The sequence below is a fragment of the Cnephaeus nilssonii genome, assembly GCF_951640355.1.
Source record: "Cnephaeus nilssonii genome assembly, chromosome: 13".
In the NCBI taxonomy this organism is placed as follows: Eukaryota; Metazoa; Chordata; class Mammalia; order Chiroptera; family Vespertilionidae; genus Cnephaeus; species Cnephaeus nilssonii.
Window position 1 is genome coordinate 47210760 of NC_137084.1, and position 25687 is coordinate 47236446.

At 47.0% G+C, this 25687-nt stretch overlaps 1 protein-coding gene across 1 annotated transcript in view; it reads right to left on the bottom strand.

The window, feature by feature from the left end:
• Window positions 1-25687, bottom strand: part of GAB2 (GRB2 associated binding protein 2) — a 164819-nt gene that overhangs the window by 15583 nt on the left and 123549 nt on the right. The window contains exon 3 of the mRNA XM_079787603.1: window positions 6625-6868. Coding sequence (XP_079643729.1) covers window positions 6625-6868 — 244 coding nt within the window. The remainder of the gene's footprint in view (window positions 1-6624; window positions 6869-25687) is intronic.

Here is a 25687-nt window from a genome sequence, read left to right on the forward strand (position 1 = left end):
CTCTCCAATGTGGGACCACTGGCTCCTAACAGCTCACCTGCCTGATCGCCCCCAACTGCCCTCCCCTGCCGGCCTGATCGCCCCCAACTGCCCTCCCCTGCCGGCCTGATCGCCCCCAACTGCCCTCCCCTGCCGGCCTGATCGCCCCCAACTGCCCTCCCCTGCCACGGACCTGCCTCCTCCGCCAGGCCCTGTCTCTGCTGTGCGCACAGCCATCTAGTGACGGCTATCTTGTGACGACGTTAGAATGTGATGCGTGAGGGCGTGATGCCACCTAGGCTATTATTAGTATAGATTCCTGACTATATTCCCTATGCTGAACTTTACACCCCCGTGACTATTTTGAAACTACCAACTTGTACCTCTTAATCCTTTCATCTTTTCACTCAGCCATCCAACCCCCTCCCTCCTGGTAATCATCAATTTTTTCTCTGTGTCTATGGGCCTGTTTAGATTTTCTGTGTTTATTTGTTTTGTAGGTTGCACATATAAGTGAAATCATATAGTATTTGTCTTTATCTGCCTGACTTATTTCACTTAGCATATTACCCTCTAGGTTCATCCATGTTGTCACAAATGGTAAGATTTCATTCTTTTTTATGGCTGAGTGATATTCCATTGTATATATGTACCACCACATCTTGTTTATTTAGCTGTCTATCAATGGGCACTTAGGTTGCTCCCATATGTTGGCTATTGCAAGTAATGCTGCAGTGAACATAGGAGTGCATATATCTTTTTGAATTAGTGCTTTATATCAGCGGTCACCAATGGGTGGTCCGCGGACCACTGGTGGCCCATTGGGTCTGAAAGGTTGGCGACTGCTGGTTTAAGGAAACGTTTGGAGCAGCGATCACTAACCGCTCGTCCGCGGACTACTGGTGGCCCATGAGGTCTGAAAGGTTGGCGACTGCTGGTTTAAGGAAACGTTTGGAGCAGCGGTCACCAACCGCTCGTCCGCGGACTACTGGTGGCCCATTGGGTCTGAAAGGTTGGCGACTGCTGGTTTAAGGAAACGTTTGGAGCAGCGGTCGCTAACCGCTCGTCCGCGGACTACTGGTGGTCCATGAGGTCTGAAAGGTTGGTGACTGCTGGTTTAAGGAAACGTTTGGAGCAGCGGTCGCTAACCGCTCGTCCGCGGACTACTGGTGGTCCATGAGGTCTGAAAGGTTGGCGACCGCTGCTTTAGGTTTCTTTGGATAAAAACCCAGAAGTGGGGTTGCTGAGTCATACGGAGTTCTATTTTTAATTTTTTGAGGAACCTCCATACTGCTTTCCACAGTGTCTACACCAGTCTGCACTGCCACCCACAGTGCACAGGGTTCCCTTTTCTCCACATCCTGGCCAACACTTGTTGTTTGTTGATTTTTCGATGGTAGCCATTCTGACAGGTGTGAGATGATATCTCACTGTGGTTTTAACTTGCATTTCTCTGATGACTGGTGTGACTAGCAATCTTAAGAAGTCATTTGGACCATCTTCCTGCATCTGACCCATCCCAAATGGATCCCTCCTGTGAGGTTTAACAGCCTCCTTGAAATAAGAAGACAGAGACTGGCTCGAATCTGGAATGAAGCCCGAAGGCTGACAAAAATAAATCCAATGGAACTCATCTATCTTCACAGACAAAAAGGGCTCTGCTGGTCTTGACGGTTCAGTTCCAAGTTCCTTCCACTGTCAATGGTTACTATGCTGAGGAGTTACTTACCTTAGCTCAGTAGAAGAGCTGGGTTTTGAAAACTAAATCATTTTAACCAGAATACATATTACTCAGTACTTGAAGGAAGAATCGGGGCTGGTAGTGTAGTAAAAGTAATGATGAGTAAGTCGTGGCTTTATCTCTAATGTGCTTCATCTATTGTAACTGTATAGCAGGTTCCCCCATAAACGTAGAAAGGAATAGACAGAAGACTGGTATCATTAGCCTCGTAAGTACAAACTGACCGTAGTAATCCAACCAGGCATTTATGCCGATGCTTGACAGAAATGAATGAGCTGGTTCTGTCTTACTCAAAAGGAACCCTGTAAGGTTCTTTTGGAGATCAAACGAGGTAACAAATGTGAAAGTGCTTTGTCAGCTGTAAAGCATTATTCCTGTGTTGCAGACCACCTAGTGGGCCGTGTGAATGTCAGAGGCAGTGCAGGATGAAAGCCCACCCACATTCTTGCCAGCACTTGGCATTGCTCATCTTTTTTACTTTAGCCATTCCAGTGGAGATGCAGCAAACTTCACTGAGGTCTTAATTTGCATTTTCTTGGTGATTCAGCATTTTTCCATGTATTTATTGCCCATTCCTTTTTTTGTGACATATCTGTTCGAATCTTTTGCCCACTTAAAAAAAATTGGGTTGTCTTTCATTGAGTTGTAATTGTTTTTAAAAATATATTCTAGAAATAAATCCTTTGTCAGACATATGTGCTTTGAATATTTTCTCACATTTTATTAGTTGCCATTTTGTTTTCTTATGGGGTTCTTTTGAAGAGCAAACATTTGGATTTTGATTAAAACTACTTTATCATACAAGGAACAGACTGACAGACGTCAGGGAGGAGGGGGGCAGAAGGGACTGGATGAAAGAAGGTGAAGGGATTAGCCAGAGAACATATATGTAAAAGCCATATACATAGACAACAGTGAGGTGATAGCGAGAAGGAAGGGGGAACAAGGGCTGGGTGGAGGTGGGCAAAGGCGGGAAAATGGGGACATGTAATAGTGTCAACAATAAAAAATAAAGTAAAAAACTTTATCTCCCTGACCGGTGTGGCTCAGTGGTAGAGCACTGGCCTGCACACCATGCGGTCTCGGGTTCGATTCCTCGTCAAAGGTACATACCTGGGTTGCAGGTTTGTTTCTGGCCCTGGTTCCCTGGCCCAGGTCATGGTGCAGGCAGGAGGCGGCCAATACATGTTTGTCTGCCTGTCTGTCTGTCTGTCTCTCTCTCACACACACATATCCTCCCTCCCTTCCACTCTCTAAAAATCAATGGAGGAAAACTATCCTCGGGTGAGGATTAACAACAATAACAATCTCCCCCAAAATACGACTTTATCAAATTCCTCTTTTATGATTCCTGCTTTTTGTATCCTATATAAAATTCTTTGCTTACCCCAAGATCATAGAGATGTTTCTTCTACAAGTTTCATAGTATTAGACTTCATTTTTAGGTCTCTGATACATTTGAGTTAACTTTTGAGTAGTGTGATATGAAGTAAGGGTTCTTTTAATTTTTTTGGTAAAAATATTTTTTTATTGATTTCAGAGAGGGTGGGAAAGGGAGAGAGAGAGAAACACATTAATGATGAAAGAGAATCATTGATTGGTTGCCTCCTACACACTTCCTACTGGGGATCGAGCCCGCAACCCCAGCATGTGCCCTGACAGGGAATCGAACTGTGTTCTCCTGGTTCATAGGTCGAAACAATCACTGAGCCACGCTGACTGGGTGAGACATGTTACATTTTGGTGATTCTCTGTATGCTGAGAAATTTTGGACTAAATCCTGAATGTTGTGATCTTAGGTTGCCTAGGCTCTGGATTCTGGTATAATCCTCTGGAGAATGATGATGATTTTGTTTTTGCAGGCAATCAACTTGGTTAGGTTCAGACGACAAATTTTGACTCTTCTGTGTGGTAGTGCAAATCTCAGATTTGTTTACAAAGCCTCTGCTATGCTGGTTTGGGAATGTCCCACACTTAGAACTGGAACTCCTAAGTTCTTTTTCAGAGTTTCTATCTCTCCTAAATTTAACAATCTCTTCACTCATTATCAGTCCCCCTCCATATATTAAAGCAATAAATATCATCATTGAAAGTCTTTGTATTCCAGCTCCAAAATTTGGGTTTACTTTGGTTTGTTTCTATGAACTGAGTTCTCTCAACTATAGGTCAACTTTTCCCTTTCTTCATGTGTCTAACAATTTCTCATTGTATACTAAATATTTTGGGTGATAGGAATTTCCCTCAGAGGAAAAGCCATGAAAGTTGGACCCACTCAGTGTGAGTCCCTTCTTTCAAGAGTCAAATCTTTCCCAGTCTCTGCCTGATTTTTGATTGCTCTTAAGTGCCTTCAAACAGTTTTTGTGTGTTTTGTCCAGAGTTTATAATTGTTACAGTATGTTTAGTATCATGCAAGCTACTCCACTACTACCAGAAACGATATAGTCTTTCTGGACTGAAGAACGCTTCCTTTCCACCCCCCATTGGAATTCGGCAAAAAAATGTTTGAACTAATTTTTTCCAAAAATCTCCCTGAGATTCTGCTCATCACCCTCTTGCTCTAACACCCACACAAGTGAGAACAAAGACACAGAGAACAGCACAGTGGTCAGGGCCCCACAGTGAAGGCGCTTCCCCAGCTGCAGATATGTTCTATCACCTTTACTGTGTTTGCTCTACAACACGGGTTTGTCCAAATACTTCCTAAGTGCCTACTGGTGCCCTGGATCTTCAAACAACAGTAACATATTAATATCCATAATATGAGGCACAGAGTTCCAATCGCTGTGAGGGATATCATCAAAACTTGCTATGGTAATTCAGAGGAGAGATGAATTTCCAGAGGTTCTGCAGGGAGTGGGCCCCAAGTGCTAATTCAAGCAGAGACATTTATGTGTTTGTTCTCTTGCTGTAGCGGTATCGTGGGACTGGAGGTCGTGGTAGCTGCTAACATTGTATAAGGTCAAGGCAGGAGTGGGGAACCATTTTTTTCTGCCAAGGACCCTTTGGATAATTATAACATCATTCGAGGGCCATACAACATTATCAACTTAAAAATAAGCTTGCTATATTTGGTCAAACATTTAATTAACTTACCCCTAATGCCTTGGCCAGACCAGACCAAATGATTTCTCAGGACGCTTATGGCCCACGGAACTTAGGAGTTCCAGTTCTAAGCTATAAAGTGTGAACAGCAAACAATCTAAATAGCATCAGATGAAGTTTAACAGAAAGGCAGGATTTCGGGACCCACCGCAGGCCTCCTCAGTCAGAACCAGCATTTCTACAAGACCCTTGGGTATTTCATATGCGAATTAAAGTCTGAGAGGCATTAAAATACAGCACTTTGCCCTTCACTGGAACTATGATTGTAAGGCCTCTTGCACATTCTCTACTCCCGGGCAATCATCCGTGTAGTAGGAGGGGATGAGGCACAGGAGAACAACAGGTGACATGGACTGAGCATCCACTACTGTTTTGTCATTTTACGCTCATTAGAAAGCCTTTGCACTGGTTATTTCCATTCAGCAGACAAGGAAATGGAAGGTCAAGAAGGTTAACCAAATGGCTCAAGATCACAAGGACAGTGGCAGAGCCGAGATTTGAAGCCATATCTGTAATCTGCTTTTCATCGCAGCCACTGCCTGCATCTGAGCTGTGGTTCAGGAGGAATCAACAGCCGTCATGGTTCTGCCACGAACGAATTCAGTGATTTCGGTTAATTCATCCTACCTTTTTAGAACACAGCTCTTCAGGGCTAAGTTGATGGAGGCTCAACTCATGAAAGTTCATGGACAAATGCATCAAATGGGTACCTGAGGCATCGCTAAGTCTGAGTTTTGGGAGCTTCTGCCGGGTGATGGCAAATGACTCAGAAAACCAGAACCAAGGTAGAACAGTGTAGAGAAAATATTACAGGACCAGACATGAGAAGACCTGGGTCTAGTCCACCTCTGTCATTTACTAGTCATAAGCCTCCGTGTCTTCATCTATGAAAGGAAGATAAACGATCATACTGGCTCTCTCTCTCAGTGTGTTTGACTGGTTTGAATGAGGTTATGAATGAAAATATTCTGTGAAGTAAAATATTTAAACAGCCAGTCCTTTAATTGCCTTAATTTTCATAACACAAATTAGATAGCTATAAATAAATTAATTAAGGAACATGATTTATAATCTGCCGGCCATGGTAGTGATTGGGAAATAGCCCTGACCAAGCTCTGTGCTTCTGTTTATCCTAACAGTAGAAATAAAAGGTAATAAACATATGTATGCACAGGCTCTGCACCTGTGAGAGAGCTGGCGGTGGTAGAAAAACAAGACCATTATTCTAGAGCAGGGAGTCCTTGCTGTAGAACTGGCTGTGATGATGAAGTTTCATATCCCTATTACCTAGTACGGTAGCCACTAGCCACCTGGGGTGACTGAGCACTTGAAATGTTGCTAGTGCAACAGAGGAACTGAATTTAAAATGTTATTGTTTTAATCGATTCAAATTTAATTAGCCACAGGTGGACAGTGGCGACCATATAGAACAGTGCAGCTCTACAGAAAAAGTGAGGTGTGCATTTGTTTAATAACGTGAAGGCTTTGTGGCTATCTTCTTAAGGCCAACACGTAAACTAACTTGTCTTTTTTCATTTCTGAAACTCTAGCCCTAAAATACGTTTCCCCCCAAATTAAATAAAAAGTTTTTATAGCATAATTTTTAACAATGGGATCCAATTATCACTGTATAGCAACAGAGACGATACCAATGAAATGTGACCGTTGCCTAAGCGAAAAAAATGTTCTGTCCTATAAGTACGTATTTTATCCTCTGAAAAGATATAACACTGTAGTCCCCTGTCTTTGAAATGAAAGCACGGAGATGGAAAAGTGGTGGGCCCGGTGGCCACATCTCCTACCTGGCGTTCTCCACTCTCCGGCTTATGCACTGGTGCAGGTAGAGATACTCTTGGGGTGCGCTGGTGGACAAGGTGGGCTGCATGTGGTTGGACACGGGGGGCTCGAAGGTGAACAAGGTCGGCTGGCTGGAGTGGGATGGGGCTGAGGATTTCCGTTCTCGGAGAAGGTGCTGATTGGAGCTGCTGAGCTCGCCTGGAGAGGAGCGGGCGCCGTGACTGGCTGAGGAAATGTTTCTCAGGGAATCTGTGACAAGGAGAAAGGACTCTGTGAATGAAAAAGGAAAGGCGTCCTTATTCCAGAGTGGGTTGTCAGAGCGAGAACTGGCCATCGTGGAGGGATGGTCCAGCGGCAGCGCTCTCTCCCGCCCAGAGAGGAGGCTGGGCGCCGGCCACATGGTGGAGAAGGAGATGCCCTGATCTGCCCTACTTCCAGGAGGCGTGGCCCCCGTGGCCCAGGGGCGCGACTCTGGAGCAAGGCCAGCCCCTGGGCAGGGGGTACCACTGCCTTCCTTCTCTTGGGTGGCTCTGCTGTCATCACCCCCTCAGAGCTAAGGCTGCTTTGTGAAATGACGCTTCTTGAAGACTCATCCACGGAGACCCTGGGCTGTGCCTTCCTGTACTAATGATAGAGGCACACATGTATTTGGAGCTGTCCCTGGAGACGGCCCCGGTGCCTCCTGCCTGCCTTCCAAGTCCTCTGAGGAGGGCAGTGTCTCCCGTTCCCGCCTCTTGCACCTACCACTCTGTCCATTGGTCTTTTTTCTCTTACCTCTTAAGCTCTCGCCTGTGGTGCTAGAAAGGAAGTGAGGTATTAAAGACGGTTACTAGCTTAGAGCTACACCCCAAGCCAAGGGCATGATTTATCTGACCGGCTCTGTAAGCCTGGTTCAGATTCTTAGCATAACACACAAGGCTGTTCACAGTCTAACCTATTTCCTGCTTTTCTCCTCCCCTATGCAAGGCAGGTGCAAGCTTCATCGGTCCCTGAACACCCCCTCCCCTTTCACGCTTCTCTGTTTCCACGGATGCGTCCCTTCCACCTGGATCTCACTCCCACTCTCTGGCACTCACGTGCCGACGCCAGACCCGGCATGGATATCACATTCTCTCTGAAACCTTCCTGGACTTGGCCATTGTACTGGGAGCCAAGAGCACTTGGCCCACGCCTCGCTATGTCCACTGTCACTGTGCTTCCGTGCCTCGCCCGTGGGTTTCTAAGAACAGTGATTGATGTCTTTACAGTCTCCGCATTTACCTAATAAAGGCAGGCACATAGAAAGTTCTGTCTGTGTTTGCAGAAGAGGCAAACATATTCACTCAGCATATAATAGTTCCCTAACAGTGAAACACCTTGTGCAAAAGAAATAAAGGTTTAAAGATGTAATTTCTGGCGACGTGACAGCTAGTAGGGGAGAGTAGTTTAGGGGTGGTGATAGTGGTTTTCTAGGGTCCATTCAAATCATTTCAGAGGGGGCACAGTTCTGCTTCCACTCCCTGCTATCGGACCTACCTCAGTCTGCACCCTCTGCAAGGCCCTAGGCAGGCTCACCAGCTCCTACAGCTCTGCAGCTAAAACCCTCCAGTGGTCCCTGACAGTAGGCAGGACAGCCTCTGCCCGTGCACAGCAGAAAAAGCCCTGGGCCCTGGGGAGAAACAGTGCCAGCGACAGCTGAACTGACCTTCCAAGTGAAATCCCATACAGGCCTCGTAGTGAACTGGACATGTGTTCACAGACTCAATGGCTTCAGTACGCCATTCGATTTGCAGGATGAACTCTCTGATGGCCGAGGAGAGAGGGCTCGGGCCAGGGGACGAGGAGCCATGGCACCAGGATGAACACAAGTGGCTGCCTGCCGGGACACAGGGCAGGTGCAGAGACCTCTGGTGCAATCCTACAGTCGCCGTGGTCTTTTTGGGCTCCTCCTCCTCCTGTCCCCCTCTTCAGTGAACCTCCTCTTCTTCAGGATTCTTCCAGACCCTGCCATAGCTTCACTCTCATTCAGGGGAACCCTTGGGGTATCCTGTCCCCTCTCGCAGCTTCAGTTCCCTCCTCTGTGAGGACAATCCTGGTCTCTAGCCCAGATCTCTGTCCTGGGCTCCCTGTCACATGTCCCTCCCTCTGCAGGGCACCTCCACTCAGATGTCCCACAAGCAGGTCAAGCTCAACAACCTAAACTGAACTCCCACCTCGCCCGGTGTTCTCCCTATCAGTGAAGTACATCAACGTCGCCACCCAATCAGTTCTCCCAGCCAGAACCCTAGCCCTGACCTGTGAGTCCTCCCTGTTCCTCAACACGGCATCATCTCAGTCTCTGTCCTTAAAACCCTTCAGGGGACCCCTCTTATCCTCAAGATGACTTCCAAAGCTCGCTCTCTTTTCAAAACCACTTTCCTGTTTACCTCTTCAACCTTGTTTCTCACCAGTGCTTCCTTGTATTTCAAAGAGAATTTCAGGAAAACAGCAACCCTCTGTCATCACTCAGTAGATTAGGCTGTAAACCCAGGAAGGGCCGAGAGTCTGTGCCTTTACCACACCTCATCTCCAGCACCCACTACTCCATAATGTGTGTGGATGAACCAAACAAAGTACATGGGATAGAAGTCAGACTCCCTCAGTCACACTCATAGACTCCTCACTGTCCAGGTTCCCCAGCAGGACAAACAAGGCCATTTTGTCATAACCTACTAATCCTGCCTTGTCACCCCATACATCCTTCACTGAACGCATGACTGTGGGTCCGTGTAAGGAAGGAGCAATTTGTCCTCCCCTCCAGGGCCCTCTGCCTCCAGCTCAGGCTGTGGAAGTAAATCTGTGACCCAGTCTGTTTACCTGCAGACCCAGAGAAGTCCCTTCAGCTGAGTCTTGGTTTCCTTATTTACATGGACATAGGGTGTTTATAAGGATGAAATGCATTCAGGGTCTAGACTATTCTGCATGTTGTAAGTACTCAAGACATGTTCTAGTCACTTCTTTATCCCTGGTGCCTAGGAGATACACACACACACACACACACACACACACACACACACACACACATATATATATATATCTGTTGATTAAATAAAATAATTTTCTCTGGAACAAAAATCCAAATATGCTTGTTTCTGTGGTCAAGATCAGAGAAGATTTTTAGGTCTGTTAATGAGTTGAAGTGGGAGTTAGGACGAGCTGGGCCCACAGACGCCTGGAATTCCATCCCACCTGTGTGAAGCGTGTTTCTGAAACTATCGGCTCTGCAATGGTTTGAAGCCCCAGCCAAGTTCCTTCAAAGCTGTTTTGGGACGATCGTTGCCAAAATTCCACTTCTGGTTGCAACTTGAAAATATCTCTATCTGAATTGATGTGATTATTCCTTGGTGCCTGTACTGGGTTGAATAATGTCCACCCCAAACTCCAGTCTAGCTGGAATCTCAGAAAGTGACCTCATTTGAAAATAGGGTCTTCAAGATGTAACTAGTTAAGATGAGGTCATACTGGATTAGGGTGGGCCCTGACCCAATGTCTGGTGTCTTTGCAGGAAGAGAAAACAGAGATACAGAGACACACAGAGTGGATGCCATGGAATGACGGAGGCAGAGACTGGACAAATAAAATGCAGTACGTCCACACAACGGAATATGGTTCAGCCGCAGAAATGAATGGAATACCGATACCTGCCGCAACATGGACGGATCTTCAAAACACGATGCCAAGTCAAAGAAACCAGCGATGAGACTACGGTTGTGGGGTTCCATTTACGTGAAATGTCTCGAATTGGCAAATCCATAAAGATAGAAAGTAGGCTAGTGGTTGCCTGGGGGTGGGAATGGATAGTGATTGCTATGAGTATATGATTCTTCTTGGGGTGATGAACATTTTCTAAAATTCGACGTGGTGATGGCTACACAACCTTGTGAATATATTACACCACTGAACTGTGTACTTTAAGTGGGTGAATTTTGTGGGAAACAGATCTCAGTAAATTTATAAACACAGACCCACGGTTTGACAGCTCCTCAAAAGGTTAAACACAGAGTTACCCTATGACCCAGCAATCCCACTCATAGGGATATACCCAGGAGAATGAACACATATGTCCACACAAGAACTTGTACACGAAAGTTCCCAACAGTGTTATTCATAACTAGAAGCCTGGTGCACGAAAATTCGTGCACTTGGCAGGGGGAAGCGGGTGTCCCTCATCCTGGCCTGCGCCTTCTCACAGTCCGGGACCCCTCGGGGGATATCCACCTGCTGGCTTAGGCCCGATCCCCCGGGGAGCAGTTAGACATCTCTCTAGCAGCCCGGGAGCCCTCGGGGGATGTCCCACTGATGGCTCCTAAGCCTCAGTCCGACATCCTTAGCGCTGCCAAGGAGGCAGGAGAGGCTCCCGCCACTGCCCCTGTGCTCGCAGCCATCAGCCTGGCTTGTGGCTGAGCAGAGCTCCCCCTGTGGAGCGCACTGACCATCAGGGGGCAGCTCCTGCATTGAGCATATGCCCCCTGGTGGTCAGTGCACGTCATAGCAATCAGTCGTTCCAGGTTGTTCCACTGTTAGGGTCAATTTGCATATTACCCTTTTATTATATAGGATAACAGCCAGAAGTAGAAACAACCCAAATGCCTACAGACTGATAAATAAATAAACAAAATGTGGCATATTGTAAAATGGAATGTTATTTACCAGTAAAAAGAACAAAGTCTGAATACGTGTTATAACATGTATAAACCTTGCAAACATTATGCTACGTAAAAAGAAGCTAGATTTCATTTCTATAAAATGTCCAGAATTGATAAACATAGAGTCAGAAAACCAGACGAATGATTGCCTAGGGCTGGGGTAAGGATGGGGAGTGGGAAGTGATTGCTAATGAGTGTCAGATTTCTTTTTGGGGTGGTAATAATGTTCCAAAATTAGATGGTGGTGGTGGCTGCAAAACCCTGTGAATATACTAAAACACACTGACTTGTATACTTTAAGCGGGTGACACATGGTATGGGAATTTAGAAAACACACACATACAAAGACATGAGCCCTTTGCCAAGTATGAAGTGTTAAGTATATGCAAGAGCTCAACAATAGTCTAATTAAAGACATCCAACCCTTAGTGCTTATTTCCTTTTTGAAAAGGAAACTGAACACTCAATAAACACCAAGTCCTTACTAAAGTGTGGACGAAAGGGGCCACACGCTAACCTGACAAGCTCAGGGGCGGCCTGCATGGCAGTCTTGCAAAAGTAACCAGGAAGGATGGTCTGCAATTAAACTTTAACTAAACGCAGTTATGGTGGGCAGTTACATCCTAGGCCGTGTCTTCACTGACAAGGTCCACCTTTACCTTAACTGAGCCTATCTGCCTTTTTGCATCTATGATAACATACCCTTTGAAATGTCTGGGTAACTTGTAACTTCCCTTTTTCTGGACCCCTTGGGGCACAGCCTAATGTGCTGGGCGCCAGGACAGATACCACAAATTCCTTCATTATCATATTAATTGTTCCTGCACCCACCTAAGTATATGTCCATCATTTCACTTTTTATCCAATCCCAGGGGCTCACCCCCCTTTCCCCCCCTGCCCCCGCCAATTTGCTTTCTGCTGCCTCTCTAGTCTATCACCAGTGGATTTCATGTAACCCACCTACGTCCCTTTCCTTTGATTGCAATGTATAAATACAGATGTAACCCGCCATTCTCCGGAGCATTATCTCAATTCATTGAGGTTCTCCTTCCTGGCATACGTCGACAGTTTGGCTCAAATGAACTCACAAAAATTCTTTACAGCTTTCAATGGTTTGTTATGTTAACAAAAGTATACTAAGTAAGAGCATTCTTCCTTTCCTACCTTCAGTTCCCTATTCCTGCTCAGGGCTTCCCCGCGTAATCACAGCAAGTCAATGGGAATTTCAGCAAAACAGAATAGCAAGTTCGCAGGGTTTGGGATGAAAAGACCCAAGCGGTCTGAAATCCCACCTCTCAGTGATTGGACCTCCTGCAAGAGGCAGGAGTCAGGAGACCCAGGATCCGGTCCAGCGCTGCCACCCGGCAGCTGGGAGACTGGACGGCCTCTCCCAGCGTTGGTTCCACACTATCAAGTGGGGAGGATACGCCCTAGGCTGCAAAAGATGAATGAGATAAGGGTGTGCAAACAAATCCTTCCATTTGCATAAACCGCTCAGAGGACTTGTGGGTACCTCCTTCCAGAGGGAAGGAAGGAATGGTAAAGATAGAGGAAAACATGAAACGGAGCGGTGAGTGGCTGGTTTTGTTACCTGGCTGGAATGATTGAGGTCACTAGGGTCATTAGGAAGGTCAGTTATAGAGCAAGAAGCAAATGGACGTTTCCAGACTTCTGGCCTGGGCTTCTATCTCCAAGTCTAGACTGAAGATAATGCCAGAAAATGCCTGAGTCAATTTGTTTTCTTTTAAGCGGGGCTTTGTTTTTCCTCTTCTTCCTGGCTTCTTTTTAGGGCCCTACCAAATCACTCCCCTTCCTTTCCACAATCACCCTTGGGACGCCTGCCCAGCATACAAACACTCCTCCCACCTTCTTGCAAAACTCTAGAACAGGAAAGCTCTGAAGGATTTCAGCAGAGGAGCCCAGCCTGGCCGGCCAGCCACGGGCTGGTGATAACAGGAGCAGGAAAGGGGCGGGTGGCGGGACTTTCTGGAAAAGATGACTGGCCAAATAATGACTGTTCCCTTATCTCAATGCCCTTTTTATCTTTCTCCTCTCCCTCAAAATCCCCACCCCAAGCCTCGGTGGGTCTCAGAACCCATAGTGGTGGGTGAAAACACAGGCTGGAGCCAGGATGGATGGAAAGCCTGGCTCTGCTGACTCCTGGCTCTGTGGCCTTGGACAGGTTACAGAAACCTCCCTGACTCTCACTTGTTCAATGGAGAGAATACGTATTTTGCAGGGCTGCTGCAAGGACTGGAGACCATTTATGGAAAGCATCAAGCACAGGACCCCACCCTTCTCACTGCGCCTGTTTCTGGAGTATCCATGGAGCTGGTTGAGACCTTGAAATCGGCCAAGAGGAATGGAGTTTCTTTCTAAGCTAGAGCGGATGCTTGGGAAGCAACTGGTGTCACTGTTTTAGTCACAGCTGTACTCTGTAGATGTTATACGAAGAACAAGTAAGACCAAAAAGGACAACACTGACCATAATAATCACAGCTGCCATTTACTAAGCACCCACTATGTACCTGCTAGATATTACTTCTATTTATTTATTTTTTGGGAAAAATAAAATAAAAAAGGGCTACTGAAGCTCAGAAAAGTTATAATGAGCTCTGGGGCCACACTGCAAGGAAATGGCAGAGCCTGGATCTGACGCAGATCTCACTGTCTTCAAAGCCTGTTCTTTTCACGCGTGTGGAGAACGAGCTCCCACAAGATCCCGGTGAGGGATGGTGCTGGCCTTCTGGGAGGCAGAGTCAGTGAACGGAATGAGGGTCTCGGCATAGCTCTGCTGCCCGGGGCTGAGTGACCCTGGGTATGCCACGTCACCTTCACGGGCCTCTCCTTTCTCTGTTTATACAAGGAAGAACTTGCATCAGATCATGGATACACCTCAAAGTCCCCTTCGGGAAACCTAAGAGAGGTGCTCCACGTAAGACCTAGTGAGTCATGTTTACACAGAGATTTAGATTAAGATCCACTGACTTGGAGTTTAACAATCTCTGGTTAAGTTCAAAGCAGAGGTAGAAAGGTTAGGGTCAACTGAAATATCAAGGGAAGAGTGAGCTCTGAAAGCCAAACGAAAGAACAAATTCTTCCAAAAATCTTTCTCTGTATCATCAAAAATTTAAATTGGAAACCATCCAAGTTCTCGCTGGCCCTTCCTATCCTCCGGCCACGGCCAACTGCAAAGGAACGAAGTGTAACAGAACGAGCCCTGATGTGGATTCAGAAACCGGGAGGCCCAGGATCTGAAACGCGCACCACGGGGTCTTGGGAAAACCTCGCCATCTCTGTGCACCTCCTTTCCAGACCGTCACACGGCAGAGAGAAGGCCCACCTCACAGGGGTCTTTCGAGGAGCCCATGAGATGAAATAGAGGCAAACAGTCACTGTTTAGTAAACAGTCACATGCTTAGTAAATGGCTGTTGGCTTGACCTGGTTTATTTCGAGAAGTGGAATGGTTTAAAATTCTAAGGGTTCTAATGGGGAGATGGTGGATGAAATGATATTTAAAACAGTAGAGGTAGAGGATTCTGTGGGGTGAGTGGTCCCTGTAGAAAGCTTCCTTGAAAAACAAGGATCAGATGGGTGGAGAATTCTCCAAACAAAGCCTGCTGACAGGTGCTGAGGGGAAGATTGGATCAACAGCTCCAGGATATTGTAACTCACAGTCACAAGCCTGAAATTATGTAAGAAGGGAAAATGGCCCTGAATCCCCTGGCACACATCGGCATGACTGGAGTTATTCATACATTGAAGGCCAAACACAAAATGGCTTCATTTTACACAATCAGTCACATAACATGGCAACTGGAAAGAGACCCCAGAGTTCAACTGCTCATTCATCATTGCTGCCCTCCCCAGTCCCCAAACCTCTCATTTACAGTTGGAGAAACTGGCCCCAACATGTGAGGCTACTTGTCCAAGGCCACAGTGCAGTGGGTCAGACATGAACCCTGGAATTCGAATGCAGATCCCCTCGTCTGGGGGTCCTTCTACTTTACCGAGAGAAACATGCATCGATGTGAATGCAGATGTATTCTCCATAACGCACGCAGGGCGGGAGTGGGGTGAGGTGGGGTGGTGGTGTACAATCCAGTCAGGAGACCTGAACACCAGGACACTGGCTGGCAGGACTGTTATTTCGTGACGAGTTTATAATATTACTCACATTTGCATGGTAAATAAACATTTGCTGGATCAAATTACTAAAGACTAGTATAAATAATTCCCCAAGTTCAAAAATATTGTAAGTCTCTTAGTGTTCATAAAAAAAACTATAAAGCAGAAGAAGAGGAAAGGGGAGGCGGAGACAGGCAGTAACATGAGACCCCAGGAGATCTTGCGGGGACTGGGCTCCCCCACCCCCTTCCACCATCTCAGGGCTCCGAGCCAGGTCAGAGCATCCTGACCTTGACGCAGACCATCTCTCAGTATACTTGAGCAGAAATCGATTCTGTGAAGGGCACAGGGGAGAGAGAGTGAGCAGCTGTAGCTGAGAGGCACATCCCAGTCCCTGGTCACACATCCTTACATAACCTCTTTTGCGCTGGGGCCTCTCACTGTAGAGCCGGGAAACTAAGGCCCCGAGCCAATGCCACGAGTTCCATAGGGTCTCTAGGTAGAACAGAGTGTGGCTTCCTCTAAACCTTTCCTAGTACTTCCCTTTGCTGTTTATTTTATGCTGGGAATTCACATGCAAAACTGGACTGTGAGCTGTTAGAAGCCAGGATCTCGACCATCTCTGTTCTCTGACGGGGTTTACTCAATGCTCTGTGTCCAAGTAGACTTCCAGACTCAAGTAAGAAGGTGCTCAATGAACCTACCCTGGCAGCAAAGTGTGTCAGAATCTTTCCTCTTCAGGATGGAAGAGGGAACGAACAGCTCCAGGATCCAAAGGTAAAGGAACTGTTGTCCCTTGTGAGGTTTCCCGGGCCATGTGTGTTCTGGTGTTGGACAGCCCAGTTATATTTGGCCACGCAGGGTCCTGCTCATTTTAGAGAGACCAGGTTACAAGCTTTGTTCCCACCTTCCCTGCCACACCTACGGCACATCTCACCTGCTCACTCTTGTCGTTTTCTTAGGGTCATGAGCACCGATTGTGGGACCTATGAACCAGGAGGTCATGGTTCGATTCCCGGTCAAGGCACATGCCTAGGTTGTGGGCTCAATCCCCAATGTGGGGCTTGCAGGAGGCAGCCAATCAATGATTCTCTCTCATCATTGATCTCTCTCTCTCTCTCTCTCTCTCTCTCTCTCTCTCTCTCTCTCTCTCCCAATCCCTTCCTCTCTGAAACCAATAGAAATATATTTTTTAAATAAAGGGTGGGTCTTGTCCTTGCTCGATGAGCTTATGTTGCAGTTGGAAAGAGCACATTTACATTCAGGGCAGCACTGCTCCCTTCCCCCAAGGAGCCTGGGGACCCATTAGTCTTCCCCTAGGAATCAGTCCATCCAGTCGGCACCATGAGCTCACATGTAAATGATGCATTTGACCCTTGTGACCTTTCCATAAAAATACCACTGTATCTTTAAGCTAGCCAACTTTAATAAGAGGTAAGCGTCTCCCTCCTTTTACAGTGCCTTTCACTAAGAGGTAACTGGCAATCGGTGTGAGACACTAGTGTCAGATATGACAGGGGCAGGAGCTAATCAGGAATCCTTAGCAGCGGCAGTGGCTGCTCTGGGGGGCTGGCGAGGCTGGGATTCGGAGCTCCAGCCGCATTAACCTGAAGCAGAGCGTTGGCTGCCCGAGAGGCAGTGTGGTGCGGAAAGGAACATCAATTTGGAAATCTGAATCTCTGCTTGTTAGCTGTGCAACCTAGGCGTGGCATCTGAATCTAAGAGTCCTGATTTGTAAAATCTGTAGAACAGCGACCTGTAGGGTTGTGCTAGGGAGTAAAGAAGTGCATGGGCCCTGCAGGCCAGTGCTCCACGCGTGCATGGTCTCCCTCAGCACCCACCGGGGGAGGTTGCTGGTTTAAGAGAACGTCTTAAAGTCTGTGTTCACAACCCTTCCAGGTTTGACCAGGGCCAGGTCAGGTCCCAGAAGGTGCACATGGACTCAGCAGGCCTTTGTGTCGTGATAGGGGACAGTAGGGGCCAGGAGCCTGGCAGGACCCAACTTTCTAATTTTCTTTGGTGTCAATTAATACAAAAATGTCTGCTGGATTCTGACAGAGAGTGGACTGAATCTGCAGATCAATCTGGGGAGAACTCACATGTTGACAATATTGAATGTTCCACTTCTGACAGGATATTTCTCTCCACTTACTGGGTCTTCTTTAATCTCTCCCAGCAATGTTTGTTATTTTCTGTAGAGCAACTTTGCATGCTTGTCTTTTTTTTAAAAAAAAAAAAAAAATAGATTTTATTGATTTTTTACAGAGAGGAAGGAAGAGGGATCGAGAATTAGAAACATAGATGAGAGAGAAACATCGATCAGCTGCCTCTTGCACACCTCCTACTGGGGATGTGCCCGCAACCAAGGCACATGCCCTTGACTGGAATCGAACCTGGGACCTTCCAGTCCGCAGGCCGATGCTCTATCCACTGAGCCAAACCGGTTAGGGCTGCATGCTTGTCTTTTTGTTGTTAAATTGATTCCAAAGTATTTTATTTTTTGATGCCATTGCAAAAGAAAATTTAAAAAATTGTTCTCCAATTATAGGTTGCTCTCAACAACTTTGACATTTAGAATAGCCTGGAAGTTGTCAAGGCAGTGATCTTGGCAAATTTGAAATAAATGAACTTACTCAGTGTTGCAGAGCTCTTAGGAAATGCCTAAACCAGGATTCAAACTCAAGCTTCTTATGCACAGAGTCTATTCTATTATGCAGCTCTATGTGAGGTAGATGAGAAGCATATAACTCTAAGTTACAAGAGCTAAACACATATCCAGTGGGATTAGAAAAGAAAACCAGTTAAGTATGACTGATACAGAAACCAAGACCCAGAGAGGTCTTTCCTGATCACCCCACCTAAGCGGTTTTCTAGTCACTCCCTATCCCATTACCTCCTTTTATTTTCATCAAAGCACTATTGCTAGCATGCAAACATTTTGTTTTTGATCCATCCCTTCCCACTAAATTATAAGCTCCTTTAAGACTGTGGACCTTTCATATCCCATTCGTCACTGATATCTCAGTGTAGTGGCCATAAAAATATGCCTGTCAGGTTTCCTGATGTGGACAGCATGATGGACCGACAGCCCTCTGCATCCCCTTGACTCCGCACGGCTGTTCTCATGCAGTGACAATGATGGAAGACTAATACAGGCCTGTTCCCGTGGGACACGGGACTCCTGGGGCTTGAGAACTTCCCCTGACCTGGCTGAAACCGTCTTACCAGGCACTGCAGTCTAACCCTGCTCCCTTCCTTCTCTCCTCCACAGGCGTCAGACCTGCGTCCCATGAAGGCTTTCCCCCTCCCATTGTCTCTCCAGATGTGTCACCCAATACATCTCTAGCACATCTCAACTCATCTTGACAGCTGCTTCTCAGACAGCCGAACTAATATAGTCCTAAAACAGTACTTGATGAACAAAGGGTTGGCCCAGGTTCATACTGCAGGCAAACCACAGACCCAGAATCAGAACCCAGGTCCCTGCTCCCTCACTCCAAAGCCTTTTCATCACCAATCATGTGAGAAACACGTTCTTGGCCCCTTTGGCCAGAGGGCCGCTGCTCTGATGAATCTGAGGGGAAAATGCCTCCCCCAGTGGCCACGCCCCACAGCTGCCCGCCCAGCTCTGCGCATAAGTATGCGGACTATAGAGGGAGTGAAAACATCTGTCCTAGGTTCAGAGAGAACTGAAGCTATGGCTTAGGTCAACAGAGAATGCTGGTTTAGGCTGAAGTGAAAGGCAGCAAGACCTCGGTGTGATGCCCTCTTAAAGGGACGTAGGGAGAGCAGCCACACTGGCAAAGCCCGAGAAGGTCATCAGAGCAGAGCAGAGCGGGCAGTGAGTCTTCCCCAGGTCTTGGCGCAAGAACTGAAGCTCCCGTGCAGGTTCTGTGACAGCTTGAGGCGAGGAACCACGTCTAGAATTTCAGGGTGAGGCTTCATAGTTAAAAGCATAGATTCTGGAGCCAGACTGTCTGGGTTTGAATCCCAGCTCTTTTACTTAGTAGTTGCATGAACTAAGGAAAGCTATTGAACCTCTTTGCGCTTTAGTTTTCTCATCTGTAAAATGGGAATAATAATAGGTATCTACCGTGCCCTGGCTGGCTAGCTCAGTTGGTTAGAACATCCTTCCAATACCCCACGGTTGTGGGTTCGATCCCTGGTGAGGGCACATACAAGAATTTACCAATGAATGCATCAATAAATGGAACAATAAATCTAAATTTCTCTCTCTCTCTCTCTCTCAAGTCAATCAATTTTTTTTAAAAAAGATGTAACCAATGAATGATTAAATAAGTGGAACAAATCAATTTCTCTCTCTCTCTAAAAATCAATTAATAAAAAAAATTGGTATCTACCTCACAGGATTATTTGAGTTAAGATCTGAGAAATACTTAGAACATTGCCTCAAACATAGTTAGCTCTATGTATATATTAGCTTTTATGATCTGTAACACATTTAAAAAGATATCTTTGTCTTTGAGCACCTCAACAAATTACGAGTAATGCATCTCAAATCAGGAAAGTCAGTCATGTTTATTTGATAAAATATTAATCACACACAGTAAAAATGTTTTTGAGTTTGGGCAAAATAGAGATAAGAGTTATTTAAGATGTTTCAGTTTGGGGGAGATAAGATTAGCATGGTACACACTTCACAAGACTGCTGTGAAGGTCATAGAGGATGCAGTGACAACTTATCAGCCACACATTCAAAGATACTTAATGTGTTCTTATCACATACCAAACACTACATTATATACTTTAAGTGAATTCTCATGTAATCTTCACAACAATGTTGTGAAGAATGTCTTGTTTCTATTTTACTGATGCAGAAATTGAGGCTCAGAAAAGTAAACCAACTTACCCAAGACCATGTTTAGACTGGACTCATCAATGTTGTGCATTCATGTATTTATGGATTTCCAAGACCCGTGCTCTTTGTACTAAATTAACCTTTTAAACCAGTATATATATAAAAGCACTTCATAAATCATAAGGCCTTTTTATGCAAGTGCAAGATGATATCACCAGCAATATCACCTGGAACGTTAGCCAAAAGTAAAAAAACCCAGGTTTCAATTCTACCCTTGCCAGTTAGCTGTACGATCTTCAGCAAATTAGCTCTCCTTTCTTGCCTTCCGAGGAGCTTGGAACTAAACCCTCTCTAAGAGCCCTTCAAGATCTAACATCCTAGAATTTTCTCATGCCATGAAAGCTACTCCATTCTCTGTCCTGACGTTTTGACAGCCACGAAGAGTTTTGTTCACCGATTCATCCACAAAGGGGTGAGAAGGTGGGAAACAGCGAACGTTAGATGACAGATTTGTAAAATAAAGCTTAGGCTATTGTTATACCCTGTCTCTCCTGCCTAGTTAGTACATCATCCGTTTTGAGTTTTTTGTTTTTCCTTTTCCTTTTTTGGGGTTTTCATTGTACTTTAGACCATTATTTCAATATTCAGAATTTTAGGCCCTATGTCCTGTGAATAATGTTAGAGTATTTTTGAAGTTTCTTTTTCCCACCGCCTCAACAGTGACTATCTGAAACCAACAATATTGGGGGAGAAATTGGGAAATTTTTAAACTGTAATTTTGTAGAACTATTTCCAAAGTTACAACCCAATACTGTAGCTACATCATTCATTTGAATATTCACTGGGCAGCTACGACGTGTCTGCCTGAATGTGGGGGTGACAGAATGGTGAGCGAGTCCGGTTCTTGCCCTGAGTCTCTCACACATGCCCCCCCCCCCCCCCCAATCACGTGCCTCATCCAGTTCCCCAAGCCTCCGGGAACTTGAATAGCAGCCCATGGAGAAAGCAAGAGAAACCTGAATTTTGAGATGTTGAATGTATTAGTTAGTAATTTGCTTGTGGCAATCATTTCACAATGTATAAATCTATCAAACCAGCATGATGTGCACTTTAAATATATACAGTTTTGTCAAGTATATACCTTGATAAAGCTGGAGGAAAAATCAATATCTGATATATATATATATATATATTTTCCCATTTATGTAAAAAAAAAAAGAGAGAGAGAGAGAAACCTGAATTAACTGAGAAAATCCTGTATTGATCAGTTTTATCCCAAGTTGATCAAAACTTCAATGTCCATCACTAGCCAGATGGGGCTTGATATTAAATTCAGAAATTAAAAAAAAATACATTTTTTCTTTTTTATATGACAGATATATCTTGGCCCAGACCAGGCGTGGTCAGTTAAAGGCAGGTAAACCTCGGTGAGAGCGGAGGGCCTGGGCTGAGACAGGCGGCTGGCGGCCCTGAGAAGAGCGCCAGGGCAGCTGGCGGGGGGAGGGGGGGGCATGGCCCGAGAACATGGCGAGAGTGGATTTGGGGAGAGCGGTCCATGTCTCACGCTCTCCTGGGGCGCCTGTCCCTAGAACTGGCCCTGGCAGACACAGGCACTGGTGTGCTGAAGGAGGGAGCCCAGAAACAGGCTGGGCGTCACCAGACCTGTGGGCAGGAGCGTCCGTGAGGAGGGGGCGTGCTGAGGGAAAGCAGAAGCAGATGTTCTCCAGAAATCCAGGCCGACAGGAGTCTGGCCCTGGGCAGTGGGCCCCAGCCACTCGCTCGAGGGGTTGCGTAAGACTGGTCTCTGAGAAACAGGACCGGGTCCAGTCCGATGTGGGATCTGAGACCACAGGTAGGTTTACAGGGACATAACTCAAGAACAGGCAAAATCCCGGGGCTGACGCTAGCTCACAATCAAGGTTAGGGGCAGATTGAACAAAAGGGACACAGTCTCTTAAGAGCCCCGACTTTACCTGGGGCGCAGGGTGGGCCTCGACCTGAAGGGGGAGGCGGAGGGCCTCTGGCTGTGAGCACAGAAGCAGCGGCTTGGGACCCGGTGCTCCTGACGCCAACATAACCAGGAGGTCACGGGTCCCCGGACTTCCCAATTTTAGGGATGTGTTAGAACACTGCCTCTTTGTTTGTTTGTGCACTCCAAAAAGATGACATGGGGCTAACAATTTTCATTATGCCCGAAATGGAGAGCCTGTTATTTAATGTGACTCATTTCACACCCAGGAACACTTGGACGTGTGCAGTTATACAAAGGGAAACGGAATAAAGGGAAGTTTTACAATCCAACTACATTTGGCTTTATGGAAACTGACTACTTCTTCCTCGTGTTTTTCCTTTTTGTGGTGGACTGAGGGAGACTTTTGTCGCTCAGCGCTGGTCTGCGAGGCCCTGTTTTGAAATAGCTGCCGCAGAATAATATTTTCACACCGTGTTCCAGCCTTCCCAGGCTACCCTGGGAGAGGTGGTGGTGGTGGTGGGTGGCAGGCCCTGGGGGTCCAGCTCTCTCCCCTGCAATGTTCACAGCAGCCCCCTCTCACCTGCTGCACACATTGTGCTCCGTGTGAGATTGAGTTGATGAGCAATGCCAAAAAAAAAAAAAAAAAAAAAAAAGTCTGAAAATCACTGTTTTGGTCCCCAAGCCCCTCGTTTACTATTGAAGACATGGGATCAGTAACAAAGCTGAAACCGGAAATCAGAACTTTGACTCAAGATTCAAATCCTACAGAGAGAGAAGACAATGCCTGCTGATTTTTGTAGTGTTCAGAGTCTTACGCAGGGCCCTACGTGACTGGGTGTGTAATGACAGTCAAGATCGTCAGAGGTCGTCCAGCCAGCGTGACTCTGTGATTGAACGTCAACCTATAACCAAGAGGTCATAGTTCAATTCCAAGTCAGGGCATATGCCCAGGTTGTAGGCTCAATCCCCAGTGAGGATGGTGCAGGAGGCAGCCGGTCAATGATTCTCTCACTGATGTTTTTTTCTCTCTCTCCCTCCCTCTCCTTTCCTCTCTGAAATCAGTAAAAACATATTATTTAAAAAAAAAAAAAAGATTGTCAGAGGTCCAAAGTGACCTTACCACTGAATTCAAAGTCCTCATTTTATTTCTAGCCAAAAATAAGCATCTGGGCTTTGGAATCTGGTCTGGGACCAATGCGACAATGATTTTTACCGTCGTTCACTAGAGCTCATCTGAATCAGTCAGAAAACAAAAGGGTGGGGGCATCTCAGAGATGCTGGGAGCTCTCCAAGCTGCTGGTGTTGAGGAGCTGGGAGGAAATGCTCGCCTTGCCAGCAGTCTGTGGGTTTGGCAGGTGACACCAGACTCATCTATGCTGGCCGGCTGGGTGGTGAGGGGGAGTGTTTGGTAGCGAAGGGAGAGCAGAAAGAGGATCCAGGCTTAGGACAGAGAGAAGAGGGCCAGGTTTCTCCCTGCTCCTTCTCCTCCTCCAGAGGGCCTGGGCCTCCTGCAGGTCAGGGCTGTGTCTGGCCCAGGACAAGGCAGGAGTGTCCGTGGGGACTGTATGGAGTTCATGTCCCAGGAGGAAGGCCTGATATTTCAGGGTTATTCAGAATAACATTTATTTTTTTTCTAAAAAGCCATGAGGAGTTCAGATCTGGCTGGAAACTGGTCTGCATGTTTATTTTCCTCATTGTCTCAGTGGAAAAAAGGGTGGGTGATTCAGACAGCAGCCTCCGCCTCTGGGCTGGGGCCCGGGTCTGTCTCCACTCTGTTCTTTGCTCCTCCAGGGACCTGTGTCAGCCTGGGGAGAAGCTGCATATTACCTCCCACGTTCGCTCTGAGCTTCCAACAAGGGTCCCCCGAGGAGGTGAGAGAACTAAGATCAGTTTTAAAGAAGCAAATGGTAGGCGAGGAAACAAGAAAGGGAAAGGTCCCCCAGGGATGAGAAGAGAGAAAGGGCAAGGTCTCTAAGGAAGGCCTCCCCCCGCCACTCCCGCCCTCCTCACGCCCAGTCTCTCCCCTGGCTCTCCCACTCGCTGCACCGGGGGCCAGGCCAAGGTCACCAGAAGGCACCTGAGGGCACGGCCTGGCTCCATCCCAGCCCTCCCTGCGGTCAAAAGTCCAGCTGGAATAAGGGGTCCTGACCTCTAAGCACCAAGCACTCTCTCTGGAGGGGAAGGAGCTGTGCGAAGACCTCCGATAACATTCTTCCACGGGAGGGTCAAGATTTCCCCCAAAGCATTCCTATGGATATCGCCGGATCCCAGATGGGGCCCAGGAGCTGAAAGAACTCTGCTGTGAGTTACTCAGGAGACTCAGGGAATTCTAGAAGTTTAAATATTTACAAAATATTTAAGGGAGGGGAGGGAGGACAGCCTCACCAAGAACTTTAGGAGAGAAAAGGTGGGGAAGACATAAAAACAGCCTGTTGAACTCTGAAAGGTCTTTGTGCCACAGAGTTTGACACGTGACTGCTGTGAAACTCCTGCCAGGGAGCTGGAGCAGAAGGGAAAAAGGCAAATAAGAGACTGGACATGGAGGGGCTCTGGCCTCCTTTCAAAACCTTCAAGAGCTCCAACCGGGGCTCTGGTGCCTAACGTCCCCGCGCTCTGGTTCCCGGCTTGAGGCTGCTCTGAGCTGGGTCCCGCTCTCCTGCTCATGTGGCCTTCAGAGGTTAATGCTGCTGCACAGACAGCACTCTACTGCCCTCATGGTCAGTTCTCAGTGATTTAGAAACGTCCCGCTTCCCCTCGCTGGCTATTCTGTGACGGACAAGCAGCCATGGTAAACAGGTGTGGGTAAAGGGGGTTAGGGCACATGGGGAAGAGTCAGAGCACAGCCCCAGGACGGAGCGGAAGGGCCTGGGCTCTAGGCCTGGTGACAATGCGTTGTGGCACCGTCGCTTCGGGCCTTTAAACCTCGGCTTCGTCACTTGTGCAACAGGAATAATGCTAGCAGCTCTGCCTATCTTAACACGGTACGCGCCATGTCAGTCACCGGTGCCTGAGACTCTACTTTGCATTTGGACCTCGTCCGTCTCCGGCCGCCAGCATATCGGTGAAATCGGATACCGTGGGCTAAACAGATAGGAAGACAAAACAGGCTTGGCGCTTAACGTGTTAATTTGTTTCTTTATCCTCAAAGGAGACTGCCTAAGTGTTCTGTAGACTGTCACAACAAGCACCAGATACTTCAATCACGTCCTATTCCTCTTGACCTCCTGAAGTTAAAAAATCATCATTATCAACACAACCACTACCTGGGGAGCAGCGCCTCCAGCTGCCACGGCTCCCCTGTGCGCCTGAACACCTTCCCATCTTCCCCCAACGACGCCGGGAGGGAGCATCATCCCCGCTGTGCAGGCGACAAAGCCCCAGACACACAGAGGTACTTATTTAACACGAGAGGCCTGGTGCATGAAATTCGTGCATGGGTACAGTCCCTAGGCCTGATCTGCGATCAGGGCCATCTTCCCCAGCT